Source organism: Leuciscus leuciscus, assembly GCF_965113295.1.
Source record: "Leuciscus leuciscus genome assembly, chromosome: 14".
In the NCBI taxonomy this organism is placed as follows: Eukaryota; Metazoa; Chordata; class Actinopteri; order Cypriniformes; family Leuciscidae; genus Leuciscus; species Leuciscus leuciscus.
This window is the reverse complement of record NC_138738.1, coordinates 34,927,332-34,947,208: the sequence shown is the minus strand read 5'-3', so window position 1 is coordinate 34,947,208 and position 19,877 is coordinate 34,927,332. Positions and strand designations below refer to the sequence as shown.

The 19,877-nt window shown below is 37.2% G+C and overlaps 2 protein-coding genes across 7 annotated transcripts in view; both read left to right on the top strand.

Annotated features, from left to right (window-relative positions):
• rapgef4b (Rap guanine nucleotide exchange factor 4b) overlaps positions 1-19,877 on the top strand; it is a 55,400-nt gene that overhangs the window by 21,537 nt on the left and 13,986 nt on the right. For both annotated transcript variants that reach the window (XM_082189916.1, XM_082189917.1), the window contains 2 exons: positions 17,721-17,793; positions 17,872-17,936. In XM_082189916.1, the coding sequence (XP_082046042.1) occupies positions 17,721-17,793; positions 17,872-17,936 (138 nt within the window). The remainder of the gene's footprint in view (positions 1-17,720; positions 17,794-17,871; positions 17,937-19,877) is intronic.
• On the top strand, positions 1,177-16,815 carry LOC309513883 (uncharacterized protein). 5 transcript variants are annotated; one of them, XM_082189981.1, is made up of 8 exons: positions 1,177-1,415; positions 5,139-5,192; positions 6,289-6,354; positions 6,466-6,546; positions 8,186-8,239; positions 9,544-9,642; positions 13,350-13,393; positions 16,352-16,815. In XM_082189981.1, the coding sequence occupies exons 1-6, from the start codon at positions 1,368-1,370 to the stop codon at positions 9,556-9,558; spliced, it is 318 nt and encodes a 105-aa protein (XP_082046107.1). In that variant the 5' UTR covers positions 1,177-1,367; the 3' UTR covers positions 9,559-9,642; positions 13,350-13,393; positions 16,352-16,815. The 5 variants fall into 5 exon arrangements, with proteins under 5 accessions (XP_082046107.1, XP_082046106.1, XP_082046105.1 ...); XM_082189980.1 differs by lacking the exon at positions 16,352-16,815 and adding an exon at positions 14,187-15,181 and having other exon boundaries at positions 13,350-13,428; XM_082189979.1 differs by lacking the exon at positions 16,352-16,815 and having other exon boundaries at positions 13,350-14,164.

Sequence of the window (19,877 nt, the reverse complement as noted above, 5' to 3'; positions counted from 1 at the left end):
CAGTCTGATTCAGTCTTATTAATACTGTCACTATTATTGCCTATAATGTATCAATTGTGAATGAAATCTATGAATGAATAGTTATTATCAATTAACATATTCCTTAAATATCATATAATAATAAAGTATTAAAATAACTTGAATGCTGTTTACCATAATTGATCAATTTATTTAAAACAAGCTTTTTGAATAATATGTCAAATGAAATGCAATGGTCGTGATTAATGAGAGTCTTTTTCTATGCGCGCAGACACATGAGATGATGACTGAAGTGAGTCAGTGAAGGAGAAGATCAAGATCTGGAAGAGGACATGCCGTTTACAGACAAAGATGAGCTCCAGGGCAGATTCAGCAATCATTATAAAGGTGAGTTCAGGGTTTCCATGCTTAAGCAGTGCCATGCGACCAGTGTTCCTCAGAAACAGATTATTTGCCACAGTTATCAGTCACTGAATTATGATTGTGTGTGTAAGAAGTGAGTCACGATCACTTACTGTACATCTAGCACAGGCGCAATGTCTCGTATCACTCTCATACATTCACACACTTGAACTCAGTGCCGTCCAAATGTATCTAGTTACCAGTGTCCCAGTAAAACTAGTGTCCTCATAGACCAGTATTCTGTTAAACTTACACAACACACTGAGATTCTTCAGTCAAAGTCAAACATCAGGAACATGCTCTTATGATGTCCTCATAAATCTAGTGTCCTCATAGACCAGTATTCTGTTAAACTTACACAACACACTGAGATTCTTCAGTCAAGTCAAACATCAGGATCATGCTCTTATGATGTCCTCATAAAACGGTGTCCTCATAAAACTGGTGTAAAGCTACACACAACCTGACACACTGGAATGAAAACACATGTAATGTGATGCATAAAAGCCGTGAACATTACCTTGTGGTAGCATTTAAATATTGATTTGAAAACTTTAACTATTTTGAAATCTTGTATATTATCTCAAATCAGTATTTCATGTGCAAATATGTATTGATAGGTAGCTGTGTATCAGGACCCTTATTATCCTGTCAGTTTATTTTTTATTAATTACTGACTGACTGTACATTATCCTTTATATATTCCATTTATAATGCTTTTTTAAAACTCTTAGGTGAAGTGTTTCTGTATGTAACGCTTAATTTCATATTCTCAGATGAGCCATAATAGCCAGTGGTCATCAGGCAGTGATTGTGCTGCTCTTACTGTGGGACTAGACAAAGTAAGTGAGAGTTGTGCTGGAAGAGAACGAGCAAACGAAGCAGAGACATCTGTGAGATCTAGTGTTCACATATTTACACCACTGTTTCATGTCTAATGTTATGTTTTGTAGACTCTCAGTGAGGTTGAACCCTCCACTCTCGAAATGAAGAGTCCGTCCCCGTCCCAGTCAGAAGTCAGAGATGTACAGAAGGTATTGTTTTTTTGGAAATCAAATTAGGGATACAGCGATATGAACATTTGGGCCGATAACTGATCATTCTTTATATTCGAAAGCCGATATCTGATATATTAGCCGATGAATCTAAATCCAAAATTTGATATACTTTGAAAGCCTGATTACAAAAACGAAACGCACATCATTTAAAGCCAATGTCCCAAACACTTCAACATAAATCAAACATATACAGTACAGTGGCCTAATGTAAGATTCCTTAACTTTTAAAATGAATTTTACATTCATATTTCCAACTTTCTTTATAAAAAGGTTTCATCTTGTTAGTATTAGTTAACATGAACTAACAATGAATGAACAATACTTCTACAGGATTTACTTAATGTTTATCTTACTTAACGTTAATCTCAACATTTTCCAAGACATTTTAGGATCCAGTGTTGTATCTGTTAATTTAATACACTGTGAACGAACATGAATTCGCATATTTTATTAACTCACATTAACAAAAGTTTTTCAATATGAAAAGCAATTTCACTAAATGAATTGAATAGCTCTATTTGGAAATAATTAATCATTCTAGAATGATTGGTGTGATTTTGTAGGGGTTTGCATCTGCATAGAAAATAATAAATTGCAAGCAGAGATAAAAAAAATTAACAAAGATGTGAAATAAACAATGCCTCATATATTCCAGGTAAGTCTAACAGCATTTAGGTACAGAACTTGAGGAATCAACTGTAAAATAACACGGCAGAGTCTTTATATAGCCTGACTTCACAGAGGCCTATACTGCAATGTCACTACCACAGATAGGTATGAATGATAAAGCAATACATTGTGCAGCCCTACAAGTTAATGTTCATGGCTTTAATGCATCACATTACATGCATGTTCATTACAGTGTGTCAAGTGTGTGTGTGTCTTACACCTGTTTTATGAGGACACCGTTTTATGAGGACATCATAAGAGCAATGTCCTGATGTTTAACTTGACAGGAGAATCTCAGTGTGTTGTGTAAGTTTGACAGAATCCTGGTCTATGAGCACTCTAGTTTTACCGGGACACACATATGGAATATTAGGATCGATACTGATAACCCATAATTCACAGCTCATTGTGGCTAATACCAATAGCGAAAACTATTTGTGCTTGTCAGATTAAATATAATCATTGAAGAAGTTGGTAAAAAATAGCAACCTCTGTTTGGCTTTCAATAAGTGATACTAAAATTAGTATTTATTTGTCTTTTTTATATATTTTTACTACTTTTTTTTTCAAATGATAACTCTGAAGAATCAGATGAAACCTGAACAAGATACAGCAACTCTAAAGGTATCCAATAAGTTAATGTAATAACTCTGTTTCCTCAGAAACAGATTATTTGCCACAGTTATCAGTCCCTGAATTATGATTGTGTGTGTAAGAAGTGAGTCACGATCACTTACTGTACATCTAGCACAGGCGCAATGTCTCGTATCACTCTCATACATACACACACTTGAACTCAGTGCCGTCCAAATGTATCTAGTTACCAGTGTCCCAGTAAAACTAGTGTCCTCATAGACCAGGATTCTGTTAAACTTACACAACACACTGAGATTCTTCAGTCAAAGTCAAACATCAGGAACATGCTCTTATGATGTCCTCATAAATCTAGTGTCCTCATAGACCAGGATTCTGTTAAACTTACACAACACACTGAGATTCTTCAGTCAAGTCAAACATCAGGATCATGCTCTTATGATGTCCTCATAAAACGGTGTCCTCATAAAACTGGTGTAAAGCTACACACAACCTGACACACTGGAATGAAAACGCATGTAATGTGATGCATAAAAGCCGTGAACATTACCTTGTGGTAGCATTTAAATATTGAAATATTGATTTGAAAACTTTAACTATTTTGTAATCTTGTATATTATCTCAAATCAGTATTTCATGTGCAAATATTTATTGATAGGTAGCTGTGTATCAGGACCCTTATTATCCTGTCAGTTTATTTTGTATTAATTACTGACTGACTGTACATTATCCTTTATATATTCCATTTATAATGCTTTTTTTAAACTCTTGACATTGCGTATCAGGACCCTTATTATCCTGTCAGTTTATTTTGTATTAATTACTGACTGACTGTACATTATCCTTTATATATTCCATTTATAATGCTTTTTTTAAACTCTTAGGTGAAGTGTTTCTGTATGTAACGCTTAATTTCATATTCTCAGATGAGCCATAAGAGCCAGTGGTCATCAGGCAGTGATTGTGCTGCTCTTACTGTGGGACTAGACAAAGTAAGTGAGAGTTGTGCTGGAAGAGAACGAGCAAACGAAGCAGAGACATCTGTGAGATCTAGTGTTCACATATTTACACCACTGTTTCATGTCTAATGTGATGTTTTGTAGACTCTAAGTGAGGTTGAACCCTCCACTCTCGAAATGAAGAGTCCGTCCCCGTCCCAGTCAGAAGTCAGAGATGTACAGAAGGTATTGTTTTTTTGGAAATCAAATTAGGGATACAGCGATATGAACATTTGGGCCGATAACTGATCATTCTTTATATTCGAAAGCCGATATCTGATATATTAGCCGATGAATCTAAATCCAAAATTTGATAAACTTTGAAAGCCTGATTACAAAAACGAAACGCACATCATTTAAAGCCAATGTCCCAAACACTTCAACATAAATCAAACATATACAGTACAGTGGCCTAATGTAAGATTCCTTAACTTTTAAAATGAATTTTACATTCATATTTCCAACTTTCTTTATAAAAAGGTTTCATCTTGTTAGTATTAGTTAACATGAACTAACAATGAATGAACAATACTTCTACAGGATTTACTTAATGTTTATCTTACTTAACGTTAATCTCAACATTTTCCAAGACATTTTAGGATCCAGTGTTGAATCTGTTCATTTAATACACTGTGAACGAACATGAATTCGCATATTTTATTAACTCACATTAACAAAAGTTTTTCAATATGAAAAGCAATTTCACTAAATGAATTGAATAGCTCTATTTGGAAATAATTAATCATTCTAGAATGATTGGTGTGATTTTGTAGGGGTTTGCATCTGCATAGAAAATAATAAATTGCAAGCAGAGATAAAAAAAATTAACAAAGATGTGAAATAAACAATGCCTCATATATTCCAGGTAAGTCTAACAGCATTTAGGTACAGAACTTGAGGAATCAACTGTAAAATAACACGGCAGAGTCTTTATATAGCCTGACTTCACAGAGGCCTATACTGCAATGTCACTACCACAGATAGGTATGAATGATAAAGCAATACATTGTGCAGCCCTACAAGTTAATGTTCATGGCTTTAATGCATCACATTACATGCATGTTCATTACAGTGTGTGTGTGTCTTACACCTGTTTTATGAGGACACCGTTTTATGAGGACATCATAAGAGCATGTTCCTGATGTTTAACTTGACAGGAGAATCTCAGTGTGTTGTGTAAGTTTGACAGAATCCTGGTCTATGAGGACACTAGTTTTACCGGGACACACATATGGAATATTAGGATCGATACTGATAACCCATAATTCACAGCTCATTGTGGCTAATACCAATAGCGAAAACTATTTGTGCTTGTCAGATTAAATATAATCATTGAAGTTGGTAAAAAATAGCAACCTCTGTTTGGCTTTCAATAAGTGATACTAAAATTAGTATTTATTTGTCTTTTTTATATATTTTTACTACTTTTTTTTTTCAGATGATAACTCTGAAGAATCAGATGAAACCTGAACAAGATACAGCAACTCTAAAGGTATCCAATAAGTTAATGTAATAACTCTGTTTCCTCAGAAACAGATTATTTGCCACAGTTATCAGTCCCTGAATTATGATTGTGTGTGTAAGAAGTGAGTCACGATCACTTACTGTACATCTAGCACAGGCGCAATGTCTCGTATCACTCTCATACATACACACACTTGAACTCAGTGCCGTCCAAATGTATCTAGTTACCAGTGTCCCAGTAAAACTAGTGTCCTCATAGACCAGGATTCTGTTAAACTTACACAACACACTGAGATTCTTCAGTCAAAGTCAAACATCAGGAACATGCTCTTATGATGTCCTCATAAATCTAGTGTCCTCATAGACCAGGATTCTGTTAAACTTACACAACACACTGAGATTCTTCAGTCAAGTCAAACATCAGGATCATGTTCTTATGATGTCCTCATAAATCTAGTGTCCTCATAGACCAGGATTCTGTTAAACTTACACAACACACTGAGATTCTTCAGTCAAGTCAAACATCAGGAACATGCTCTTATGATGTCCTCATAAATCTAGTGTCCTCATAGACCAGGATTCTGTTAAACTTACACAACACACTGAGATTCTTCAGTCAAGTCAAACATCAGGATCATGCTCTTATGATGTCCTCATAAATCTAGTGTCCTCATAGACCAGGATTCTGTTAAACTTATACAACACACTGAGATTCTTCAGTCAAGTCAAACATCAGGATCATGCTCTTATGATGTCCTCATAAAACGGTGTCCTCATAAAACTGGTGTAAAGCTACACACAACCTGACACACTGGAATGAAAACACATGTAATGTGATGCATAAAAGCCGTGAACATTACCTTGTGGTAGCATTTAAATATTGAAATATTGATTTGAAAACTTTAACTATTTTGTAATCTTGTATATTATCTCAAATCAGTATTTCATGTGCAAATATTTATTGATAGGTAGCTGTGTATCAGGACCCTTATTATCCTGTCAGTTTATTTTTTATTAATTACTGACTGACTGTACATTATCCTTTATATATTCCATTTATAATGCTTTTTTTAAACTCTTAGGTGAAGTGTTTCTGTATGTAACGCTTAATTTCATATTCTCAGATGAGCCATAATAGCCAGTGGTCATCAGGCAGTGATTGTGCTGCTCTTACTGTGGGACTAGACAAAGTAAGTGAGAGTTGTGCTGGAAGAGAACGAGCAAACAAAGCAGAGACATCTGTGAGATCTAGTGTTCACATATTTACACCACTGTTTCATGTCTAATGTGATGTTTTGTAGACTCTCAGTGAGGTTGAACCCTCCACTCTCGAAATGAAGAGTCCGTCCCCGTCCCAGTCAGAAGTCAGAGATGTACAGAAGGTATTGTTTTTTTGGAAATCAAATTAGGGATACAGCGATATGAACATTTGGGCCGATAACTGATCATTCTTTATATTCGAAAGCCGATATCTGATATATTAGCCGATGAATCTAAATCCAAAATTTGATATACTTTGAAAGCCTGATTACAAAAACGAAACGCACATCATTTAAAGCCAATGTCCCAAACACTTCAACATAAATCAAACATATACAGTACAGTGGCCTAATGTAAGATTCCTTAACTTTTAAAATGAATTTTACATTCATATTTCCAACTTTCTTTATAAAAAAATGGCAATACTTTATAAAAAGGTTTCATCTTGTTAGTATTAGTTAACATGAACTAACAATGAATGAACAATACTTCTACAGGATTTACTTAATGTTTATCTTACTTAACGTTAATCTCAACATTTTCCAAGACATTTTAGGATCCAGTGTTGTATCTGTTAATTTAATGCACTGTGAACTAACATGAACTCACATATTTTATTAACTCACATTAACAAAAGTTTTTCTCTGTTAGTTCATGTTAGTTAATGCAATAACATATGTATTGTGAAGTTTTACCAAAACATCTATTGCCTTAATAATAATAATAATAATAATAATAAATCAAATGAAATTAAAATGCAAACAAGTTATTAGACAACATTAAACTTAAAATGAAATGGCCTAAAGAGCTGAAGGAACACCCCTAAACTGAGGCTTTGTTAGATGGTTTTAGCTCAACGGAACACAACCTATATATGATAAATTAGATATTTATACAAAATAAACACAATATTACAACTTATACTTGCACAAAATAATGCACAGATTAACTTGAGCTATTATTAATAGTAATCAACTATTACATAGTGAAACTCCTGTTGTGGATGCGCTCCTCCCAGGACAACACGCTGAAACACAGCAACTAAACCCAAAGAATTCACGACGTTTTTAATGCAATAGTTTTCTCATTATAGTGTTATGTATATATGACAGTCCCAATCATAATTAATGTTTTGCTGACCACCGGTAGGCCTACAGTGAAGTGTTTACTGCAGCACTCATTAACTCAGCCAAATGCATCCTATATGAGATAAATCAGATATATAACAAAAATAAAAAATATTACAACTTACAATTCCACAAGCGAACTCTCCCTGTAACAATGCGCTGATTTCACAGATTTGTGATTCAAACATTTCAAAACCATCATGGTGAACAGCGCACATCTGAAGCTGAAGGAAGTAATCCATTATTTATTAGTGTTAATATAGCGGCCTAATTTTCTTATCGGATTGACAATGATAACATTAATAATGAGCATTATTTTCATGCATCCCTGATTGGTTATGACCATATATTTATAGGGTTTTAACTTTATACTTGATTACAACTTATGTCACAGTGTTTTAAATCTTAAGTCACTGTTTGAAATGTCCCATCATACCTGAATTAGTTTGGCGTCATCAGCCTTCTTTTGCTCAAGTATATCATTGATAATGTGAAATTGTTTTAATTTTATGTTTTATGACAGTGATCAGTCAGTGTTAATGGAGTCAAGTATCTGTGCTGCTTCATTTGGAGAATCTCTGAATCCTTTGTATCTAATAGATGTTTATTTTTTCTTTCTTTGCCTTGCTTTCAGGTGAGCCCTGAGAAGGAACAATCATCATTGGAGGATCAAGACTGTGTTGAGATGGTAATAAAAAGAGCATTGCATCATTTTAGGAAATGCTAGTCTAGTAAGAACTTTTTCACATCATCTTTGGGGCTGTTTTACACCTGGTCATTTCATTGTCAAAACAATTCCATTTACACTTGGCCACATAAATGTGTCTGCACAAAACAGACATAAATCCGATCTTCATTTCCCGCGCTATATCAGATTTAACGGTGTTCACGTCATCGAAAGCTACCGCTATGAGCAGCATTTTTTGTATCAGCTAATTTTAAGATCAATAGGAGAGAGAGTAGCATCAGCACTGGTAAAATCATTTATTCTCACTACTTTTAATGAAGATGACTGTGTGTTGAGCATCTGCGACTTACTTTAATTTATTTTTAGTTTGTATTTTGTGCATCAGCATGCTGAAGAGATCCTCAGCTACTCATCTGCAGTGATGCGTGTTGCAGAAGCGCTGTCATATCTCACTATATCGTGTCATATAGCCTAAAATACGCTCTCACCTGTTTATTATTTGGCATTTTTGGGAGGAGTAAAATTCATAGTGTTACCATTAATTTACTCTAGTGACCCACCACAGTCTAATCTGTCCCTCCACAGTTTGAACCAAAAGAACCGAAAATATTTTTACGCCTCATAATAACATAAATTGTCTTTGTTTTTTGCGCAATTGCTTTGGCAAAGCATCTCTCAAACATATTAAAATCAAAAGCACAACATGGCTTAATGCCCTTATCAAATCGCAAAAGACGATAAGAAAGTAAGTCTGTAGTCTGTTGTGCTGCGTGTTTCAAACTGAAGAGCACACTTTGCTCGCTCGATCAGCTCATGATCTGGCTTTTTCCATGCCTCGTTTCACAGGGAATGAATGCAGTGAACTCCATCTCTGCATGTGCCATAAGTTTAACATGCATTTGGGAACGCAACCAGCACCAGTTACTCTGTATTTTCACATTCGCATTATATCCACATTTTTTGTGGTAATCCAATTTTGCAATAAGATGCGTTTATAAACCTGTTTTCACTTAAACTGCAGGTTTCTGCCAGTATAACAGCTTAAGTGAAGAAATTAAGAAAGTATTATAACCTCTTATTGTAAAATAATATACTCATTATAAAATATTAATTTTTCATTGACAGTATTAGTATATCACTGTCTAGGCGATAATTCTAATAATAGTGATCTTAGTGAAGTATTATAGTTGTTATTAATATGATTATTATTATTAAACGGTGCCATTTGTCATGTTTCATAAATGACTTCTGAATACAGGTTAAACTGAAGATGTTCTTGTTTTAAATGTCTCTTTTTCTTTAAGATGAGATCAGTATGACGGACTCTGATGCCAGTGATCCTGATGAAAGCGGTTCTGAAGGTGATGTTCCTGCTGGAGCTGCAGGCGTCTCCAGTAATGTTGGTATGTGTCAACTAATGCTGGGTTACACACCAAAAGATTTTTTACATCTTATAAGATTTTCAAAATGTGATAGACCACAAACATGAGGACAAAAAATCCTAGATTTAACCGTTTTGCTCCTATAGTGTGTGGTGTGCCATGATGTGAAAAGACCGTGAGGGTTGGGTATCGTTTAAATTAACGATTCCGATTCTGCTTATCGAATCCGGTTCTTAACGATTCTTGGTTTCGATTCCAATATTTATTGGAGAGAAAAAAGAGAGCAAATACTTTTTTCTACCTTTTATTCTTGTTACATTTAGGCTATTACCAGTAAAACTGTGACAATGCATCTTAATTTACAATATACTGTATATATATAACACTTTAAGGAATTATAGACTCGACTCGTATTAATTGTCTGATGTATTTATTCATGATCTCTATTTTAAACAAAACTGGTTCTCATTTTATCCAGAATTATGCGGCTCTAGTTTTGTACCTGAGTGTGAGAGACTGCTATTGCTGCTGCTAGTAGCTTTATCTGGTGTGTGGAAACCTGTGGTACTGCTGTTGAGAGATCGCACCGAATCAAATGCGCTGCATTCCTTCAAATTGACCCTGTGTTGCAGCAAATGTTTCATCATATTGGAGGTGCTTCCTCCCTTGCATGAAATGTCTTTCTTGCATGTGATACAATTCGCTGTATTTTCATCTTTTTTTGAAAAGCTTAACCAAACTTTTGAACGTCTGCTGCGCTCCGCCATCGTAAATATAATGTACAGCGCATGTGCGGCAGGCAGGTCCTGGCAGATCAATACAACTGTAAACAAATGCTCACTGCCATTCACCTCGCGCATGTGAGCATCACCAAAGTAAGGAATCGATAAGCGGAATTGAAGTGCGCACGTCTTATCGAATCCCCTGTTTTTGGCATTTTGGAACCGGTTCTAGATACCCAACCCTAAAGACCATGCAATCAGAGTCTCGACTGTTAACACTCTAGAGACCTCAGAATAAGCATGGCGGACGATATGCAGGAAGAAATTGCAATGATAGTGTTTGGAAAAGTTTTACACAACACGTTGTGTAAACATTTGTTCCACAAATCAACAAGCTGATCCTCCATCTCTGCAGTCCACATCAATTTCACTTTGTGCCGCCATGACTGCGTTTGTTATGCTTCCTTCTTCCTTCATCTCGCTTTCTGATTGGATATTGTTTCCTTTCACGTGATAATCTCCAGAGCATGCGCGCGTTTGTCCTTGGGCTTCCCCCCACATTTCAGGATTTCTGATCGTAAATATTCAACATGTTGAATATTTGCGATTCGAGATCAGGGCGGCTCCGACGTTCTTCCGATCAGGTTCGGACACTCTTAACACACCTCACACCAAGGGAAAATCTGATAAGATAATCTATAACCATCAAGATAATCGGGACACAGCTAGGATTGTCAGAAGGGGGAAATCGGCCCAAAATCAGCTTGATTATCTTTTGGTGTGTACCCAGCATAACAAGTTTGTGTTTATGAACATGTTTATTATTATTTTAAACCAATATATATTGTGGTACAATTTTACGTTAGTATTTTCACCAAAGAAAAATGGTTTTAAGCCAGTTATATACACTGAACAAAATTATAGATCTAACTCAAAGTTCTAAGACTTCTTCTATGTACCCAAAATGCCTATTTCTCTCAAATATTGTTCAAAAATCTGTCTAAAGCTGTGTTAGTGAGCACTTCTCCTTTGCCGAGTTAATCCATCCACCTCACAGGTGTGGCATATCAAGATACTGATTAGACAGCATGATTATTGCACAGGTGTGCCTTAGGCTGGCCACAATAAAAGGCCACTCTAAAATGTGCAGTTTTATCACACAGCACAATGCCACAGATGTCGCAAGTTTTGAGGGAGCGTGCAATTGGCATGCTGACAGCAGGAATGTCCACCTGCTGTTGCCCGTGAATTGAATGTTCATTTCTCTACCATAAGCCGTCTCCAAAGGCTTTTCAGAGAATTTGGCAGTACATCCAACCGGCCTCACAACTGCAGACCACGTGTAACCACACCAGCCCAGGACTTCCACATCCAGCATCTTCACCTCCAACACCGTCTGAGGCCAGCCACCCGGACAGCTGCTGCAACAATCGGTTTGCATAACCAAAGAATTTCTGCACAAACTGTCAAAAACCGTCTCAGGGAAGCTCATCTGCATGCTCATCGTCCTCATCGGGGTCTCGACCTGCAGTTGGTCGTTGTAAACGACCTGCGTGGGCAAATGCTCACATTCGATGGCGTCTGGCACTTTGGAGAGGTGTTCTCTTCACGGATGAATCCCGGTTTTCACTGTACAGGGCAGATGGCAGACAGGTTTGCTGATGTCAACATTGTGGATCGAGTGGCCCATGGTGGGGTTATGGTATGTGCAGGCGTATGTTATGGACAACGAACGCAGGTGCATTTTATTGATGGCACTTTGAATGCACAGAGATACCTTGATGAGATCCTAAGGCCCATTGTTGTGCCATTCATCCACGACCATCACCTCATGTTGCAGCATGATAATGCACGGCCCCATTCTGCAAAGTTCTTGCATGGCCACCATTACTCACCGGACATGTCACCCATTGAGCATGTTTGGGATGCTCTGAATCGGCGTATACGACAACGTGTTCCAGGTCCTGCCAATATCCAGCAACTTCACACAGCCATTGAAGAGGAGTGGACCAACATTCCACAGGCCACAATCAACAACCTGATCAACTCTATGCAAAGGAGATGTGTTGTACTGCGTGAGGCAAATGATGGTCACACCAGATAATGACTTGTTTCCAGACCCCCGACACCCCCCGACACCCCACACCCCCCACCCCCCGACACCACACAAAACTGCACATTTTAGAGTGGCCTTTTATTGTGGCCAGCCTAAGGCACACCTGTGCAATAATCATGCTGTCTAATCAGTATCTTGATATGCCACACCTGTGAGGTGGATGGATTATCTCGGCAAAGGAGAAGTGCTCACTAACACAGATTTAGACAGATTTGTGAACAATATTTGAGAGAAATAGGCCTTTTGTGTACATAGAAAAAGTCTTAACTTTTAGTTCAGCTCATGAAAAATGGGGGCAAAAACAAAAGCGTTTAGAATTTTGTTCATAGTGTATGTATATATATATATCATACTATAGTGCAGGGTTCACCAATCTCAGTCCTGGAGGGCCGCTGTCCTGCAGTGTTTAGCTCCAACCCCAATTAAACACACCTGAACCAGATAATCAAGGTCTCACTAGGCATACTAGAAACTTTCAACCAGGTGTGTTGGAGCTGGTTGGAGCTAAACTCTGCAGGACAGCGGCCCTCCAGGACCGAGATTGGTGAACCCTGCTATAGTGTGTCAGTAGATAATATCAGATTACATTTCTAAACATTCCTTTTGCCATTAATTGTAAAAATCAGTTATCAATAATCAGATATTATTATAAATAACAATTTTTCTAGAACAAAATTAATGGAATCAGTACCAAACCAATAAGTTTATCATGTTCATGTTGGTCAAAAACTTTAAAAAGGAGATGTTTAACACAACATTCCATCTCCAGAATAATGAGTGTCATTTGAAATGTAATTTTTAGATATCAGATGTATAACCAGTTTTAAGTTCTAGATGCAGGTTTGAGTTACATCTGAGTTTCTGATCTGTCTATAACTGATTTCCTACAGGTGTTCAGAAGATGCCCATCGAGAAACCACTGAAGTTCCTCAAGGTACCTGAGGTTTAAATCAGAATATGACCACCATTGTAAGTACATGAGCTCTCATATAGTTAGAGTTTACTAAAGCATGTATTCTTCTGTACAGAGAATGAATGTGAGGTAGGAATAGAAAACCTTGTGGAAAGGACAAAAAGTGTGCTGGTCAAATGCTGAAGTTACAGCTGCAATTGAACATTTTAAGGCACATACACTCACCTAAAGGATTATTAGGAACACCATAGTAATACTGTGTTTGACCCCCTTTCGCCTTCAGAACTGCCTTAATTCTACGTGGCATTGATTCAACAAGGTGCTGAAAGCGTTCTTTAGAAATGTTGTCCCATATTGATAGGATAGCATCTTGCAGTTGATGGAGATTTGTGGGATGCACATCCAGGGCACGAAGCTCCCGTTCCACCACATCCCAAAGATGCTCTATTGGGTTGAGATCTGGTGACTGTGGGGGCCATTTTAGTACAGTGAACTCATTGTCATGTTCAAGAAACCAATTTGAAATGATTCGAGCTTTGTGACATGGTGCATTATCCTGCTGGAAGTAGCCATCAGAGGATGGGTACATGGTGGTCATAAAGGGATGGACATGGTCAGAAACAATGCTCAGGTAGGCCGTGGCATTTAAACGATGCCCAATTGGCACTAAGGGGCCTAAAGTGTGCCAAGAAAACATCCCCCACACCATTACACCACCACCACCAGCCTGCACAGTGGTAACAAGGCATGATGAATCCATGTTCTCATTCTGTTTACGCCAAATTCTGACTCTACCATCTGAATGTCTCAACAGAAATCGAGACTCATCAGACCAGGCAACATTTTTCCAGCCTTCAACTGTCCAATTTTGGTGAGCTTGTGCAAATTGTAGCCTCTTTTCCTATTTGTAGTGGAGATGAGTGGTACCCGGTGGGGTCTTCTGCTGTTGTAGCCCATCCGCCTCAAGGTTGTGCGTGTTGTGGCTTCACAAATGCTTTGCTGCATACCTCGGTTGTAACGAGTGGTTATTTCAGTCAAAGTTGCTCTTCTATCAGCTTGAATCAGTCGGCCCATTCTCCTCTGACCTCTAGCATCAACAAGGCATTTTCGCCCACAGGACTGCCGCATACTGGATGTTTTTCCCTTTTCACACCATTCTTTGTAAACCCTAGAAATGGTTGTGCGTGAAAATCCCAGTAACTGAGCAAATTGTGAAATACTCAGACCGGCCCGTCTGGCACCAACAACCATGCCACGCTCAAAATTGCTTAAATCACCTTTCTTTCCCATTCTGACATTCAGTTTGGAGTTCAGGAGATTGTCTTGACCAGGACCACACCCCTAAATGCATTGAAGCAACTGCCATGTGATTGGTTGATTAGATAATTGCATTAATGAGAAATTGAACAGGTGTTCCTAATAATCCTTTCGGTGAGTGTATAACCAAAGGAAAACTGGCCACACTGACTGAATGCCAGCAGTGTAAGACCGCTGAGGATCCTTTCCGTGGGTTTTCAATTTCTGCCTCTCTCTCATTCTCTGTACAGAAGAATACATGCTTTAGTATTCTCTAAACACATGTAGGGCTGGGTACCGAGTTCGATACTTTTTAGGTACCGACCGAATTGCCTCGATACTATCGAGTATCGAAAAATGACTTGTTTTTCGGTACCATATTTCGATACCTAAGGGGTTAACTCGTCAACGTCAGTGCTCAAACAAATACATATGAAATGCACAACAACACGCCTAAAGTCGCTCGCGCACATACACGTGAACTCTACACACACGAGACGCGGGGAACTCTCCGCGCACATACTCATATGAGACGCGCGCGCGCACACAAACTGTCCACGCACACATTCTCATATGAGACGCGAGCACACACACTCACAATACCCTAAAGATGTCGATCAAAAGTGTGGATACATTTCTCCAGGCTCGATGCCAACAGCGCGCGATGCAGTATTTGTGGTAAAATAATTGCTGCAAAGACGGTACCGCGACAGATATGATGAAGCCCTTGACAGTGCACGAGTAAACATAAGAGCAGAAAGTTGCTCCGTCTTCGACTGGTAAATGAGGATATACCTTGTTGATCACTCTGACTGTGTTTATATTGCAATAATGACCTACTGAGTGTACACTGCCGTTCAATAATGTGTTGGTTGGTCAGAATTTTTTTTTCACTAAGGATGCATTAAAGTGATCAATAATGACCTTAAAACATGTGTAATGTTACAAAAGATTTCCTTTTTTAAAATAAATGCTGTTCTTTTGAATGTTTTATTCATCAAAGAATCATGAAAAAATGTATCGTAGTTTCCAAAAACTGTTTTCATATTTCTGGAGGATCATGTGACACTGAAGTAATGATTTTGAAAATTCAGCTTTGACAACACAGGAATAAATTACATTTTGAAATATATTCAAATAAGATTTTAAATTGTAATACTATTCCACAATATTACAAGTTTTATTGTATCTTTGATCAGACAAATTCAGCTTTGGTGAGCATGAGCTCTATAAAAAAAAAAATATTTTGTTCCTTATGTATATGTATAAGGAATATTTTGTTCCTTTGTGCTTTTTTTGTTCCTTTGTGCACTGGCTAAGGAGCATGAGTCAAACTGAAAAAATAACACCAAGTTTTTCTGAGGTAAAGTGTTATGTAATCTTGTTAAAATGGATTTCATAAAATTGGTATCGAAAAAAGTATCGTTTAGGAACCGGTATCGAAATCAAGGTATCGGTATCGGTATTGGTATCGAAATTTTTTGAACGATACCCAGCCCTAAACACATGAGAGCTTTTGTACTTACAATGATGGTTGTATTCTAATGACACTATACTCTTCTAGAGCTGATGTACAGCCCAAACTAACTTTGTTGAATACTTTTCCTGTTATCTCTGTAATTCTGCTTTGAAACTTGACAATTCTGTTTACATTTTCTGGAAATAACAGAATTGTCTTTTTAGGTAAACCGTCCCTTGTAAGTCGGTTTCTCTACATGTTGCAGCATATATTGCATGTTGAGTGAGTTCATTTTATACATTTCAAAGCCTGTTTAATGACATCTTTAAATTGTGCCTGTTTCCAAGGGCTGTTTTGTCAATCTTTTCGAAGTTTTGAATGGTTCATCTGTTTGTCATTTTAATATGTCAAAACAGTAATGATACTGTATGCTTTCTGAAAGATCACACAGTTGTGCAAGTTTTATTGACCATGTTTTTAAGTTTGTGGATGTCACTTTCCCCTTAAAATGGCATGACATGATTGTATTACATGGTAAAACTGAAAAAAACTCAATGTTTATGATGATATTATTGAATTCATAATTAAAGCACCTCTAAAACACTTCTGTCCCTGTAATGTTGCAAGTTGTTTTGTGTATTGTATTGGAGATCCGGTACTCTTTAATCACCTTAGTCTTGGTAATACACCGTGTTGTCAGGTTTGTGTGTGTGTGTGGGCATGTACCAGTAAACACACTCGTCCTTATAATGTTGGATTATGCAGTTGTGTATTGTGTTTAAGATCCAGTCCTCTTAAATCACCTTAGTCTTGGTAATACACTGTGTTGTCAGGTTTGTGTGTGTGTGTGGTCATGTACCAGTAAAACACATTGGTCCCTGTAATCCACTGAAATGACATATTTAGTGTATTGTAAAAAGAGTGTCCTCATAATCAAGTTGGGCCCCAAAAATCACAATTATGTCATAGGCGGGAACATTTTAGGATGGGCGGGAATGTCCTTGTGTACCACCAAAATATCATATGGTCATATTTTCTGTTCTGTTGTGTGTATAGAACATTTGAAGTCAGATTTGTGATCTGCAGATTAAAACAAAATTTTTGATATTTGTATCATCACTGTAGGGCATTGGGAAAGGGGTGTCCCCATATACCACCACCAAACTTGTTTGGGCATCAGTGTCCTTCTATACCACAAAAACAAGTATGTGTGTGTGTGTGTGTGTGTGTGTGTGTGTGTGTGTGTGTGTGTGTGTGTGTGTGTGTGTGTGTGTGTGTTTGAACTGTAGGTGAGTTTGGGCCGGTATCAGTGTCTCATTCATTGCCTCAGCTGCATGTGGCACCTCGTCACCGATCACCATGGCGATATGGAAAGAAAAATAATGAAAACATCTGAATATTCATAGTGATCGCTGCCAAGCCACAAAAGGCTTCAATCTGATTGGTGGAGCTCAGCTTTCTTACTATAGAGCATTTCACTTTAATGATGTAAAGGCAGTCATTTCACCTGTATGAAAATGACTCAGTACAGCTTTGAGGTATCGGGGGGGGGGATTGGAATACATTTTCATTGTGTTATTCTTTATGTTGTAGAAATACAGGCAGTGCATGGCAGGGCTTCTCGCTCCGCCGTACGGAGTGATGGACAGTGGGGCTACAAATGACAGTGAGTATCACACGCAAACATACACACTCACACGAGACATCAATGATGATTTCTCAAAAATGTCTTTGTTTGATGCAGGAATGCCAGACAAAGAGAATCTAAACAGCGACCCTCTCAATTTTATGTCAAAAAACCTGAATAAGGTAGGATTGTCTTACATGTTCCCATTCATCACCTTTACATTTTAACAGGTTATATGGAATCAGTTTTGTTTTATTTTTAGTTCAGTTGTTGTCTGTTCAAATTAATATTCGCATGCGCTGATATAGTGCTGTGCCTGTGTCTATGTTGATTACTGACACTGTACTTTTGACAGTAAAAATCAATAAAAAAAATACTTATTTAATGATCTGCCACTCTTTCCTGAGAGTGAACATTTTTGTTGATTCATTTGCCAGTAATTCTCATTTCCATCCACATAACTCAAGGCCGCAGACTGTCGTCATCTCAGTTTTATGCTAATTTTGTATAATTGACCCTCTGTTGCTCTTCAGTATATTTTTGTGAAATCTCAAAATTGTACCTTTTGGGTTTTTTTGAGTTTTTTATTTCATTGGAATGGTACGAAACTTGGTAAAGGTTTTGGCACTTACTATGTGAACACAAAAAAAAAAATCATGGACATGATTCGAAAAGGTTAAATGAAGGTAATATGATGCCATAAGAGAAACGCATGCGCAGGGTAAGATTTGTGAAAGTGTACATAAAATTGCAAGCAATTGTACATCACCTTTCAAGTGTAAGAAAAAAAATATTTGCAGCATTTTACTGTTATTCGTAAGTGTAATTCATGTATTGTGAAGCTGCAGCTTAATGCTAATGCAAAATAAATATGATCTGTATTCTTCTGACTTTCATTTTTCAATGCTTACACTTTTGGCACGTTTTTTTCGCACAAGTACGGCCAAAAGCATTGCAGGCCTGTGAACAGAAATTTGCAAGCGAAAACAACAGAGTCAGGAACTGCAAAACAGATTGATCACGCAAAACCAACCTTTGTTTAAAAAAAATTAACTGTTGCAAATGCCTAAATGACTTGTTGTAGATGGGGCAAAAAAAGTTCCCGAAATAACCCTGTACAGTTGCGTCTTTCTTTTACCTGCACTTCCAGTTTTGGCACGATTCTCTCTCTCATTGAGTTTTGCAAGTGTGTAGAGGAGGGCGGGTCCACCTTCATCATGTAGCCAATCAAATGAGCTTCTCGCTGACTCTCGATTTACTCTTACCTGATTGGTTCAAGAAACACGCCAGTCACCAGAACACATCTTTATCTTCTTTTGGCTCAGTATCGTTCTCGTTGCTGAAATGGTACTTTTACTGCACACATACATGTTAAATAAATAAATAAATCATGATTGCTTAATAAGCTGTACACCATTAGGCTGACTAAGGCTGACTGACATTCATACTGAATTTCGAGCTGGTGTTAACGTTATTGGATTGAAATTGTATATATTATATAATCTGTTACAACAATGAGCTGATGTTAAACTTTACAATTAAAACATTTAATACCCATTCTTTATGTAATAATACTGTGGCGAGCAGGACGAGGCCGAGGGCCGTGAGAGAACGGAGCAAAACTTATGTACACTTTCACAAATCTTACCCTGCGCATGCAATTCTTTATGGCATCATATTACCTTCATATAAATGGTTCTGAAAAAAAATGTGTCACATTTGTGCTCCTCGCTGTCAAGAATGAGCGCATTGGAAATGAGTGGGAGACGAATTTCATCTAGTGAAAACGTTTGGTACTGCGGCCAAACTAAATCTTCCTGAATGCTCATTTCATATGAAATATCAAGCTCAAATTTGGAACACAACTTTAAATTTATGGCTCTGATTTTCTTGCAGTTTTAGAGTAAAACGTGTTTCTTGAAAATATATATTTCATATTAAAATGTAAAATAGTATTTGTGTGTTTATTGTGCATTTTTCATAACAACAAACGTACATTTTTTTAAAACTTTTTTTAAGTTCACTTTTGTCGTCTTTAAAAAGAGATCAAACTTCAGACTGTACTCTCTAAACTAAAGCATTCAAGATTTATGACAGTTTAAGTTAGACATTTAATTTTCAGG

Coding starts and splice junctions, on each gene's coding strand:
- LOC309513883 (XM_082189977.1), top strand. CDS start 1,368: ATGAAGAGTCCGTCCCCGTCCCAGTCAGAAGTCAGAGATGTACAGAAG. Junction 1,416..5,138: donor AAGTCAGAGATGTACAGAAG/GTATTGTTTTTT, acceptor TTTTTTTTTCAG/ATGATAACTCTGAAGAATCA. Junction 5,193..6,288: donor AAGATACAGCAACTCTAAAG/GTATCCAATAAG, acceptor TCATATTCTCAG/ATGAGCCATAATAGCCAGTG.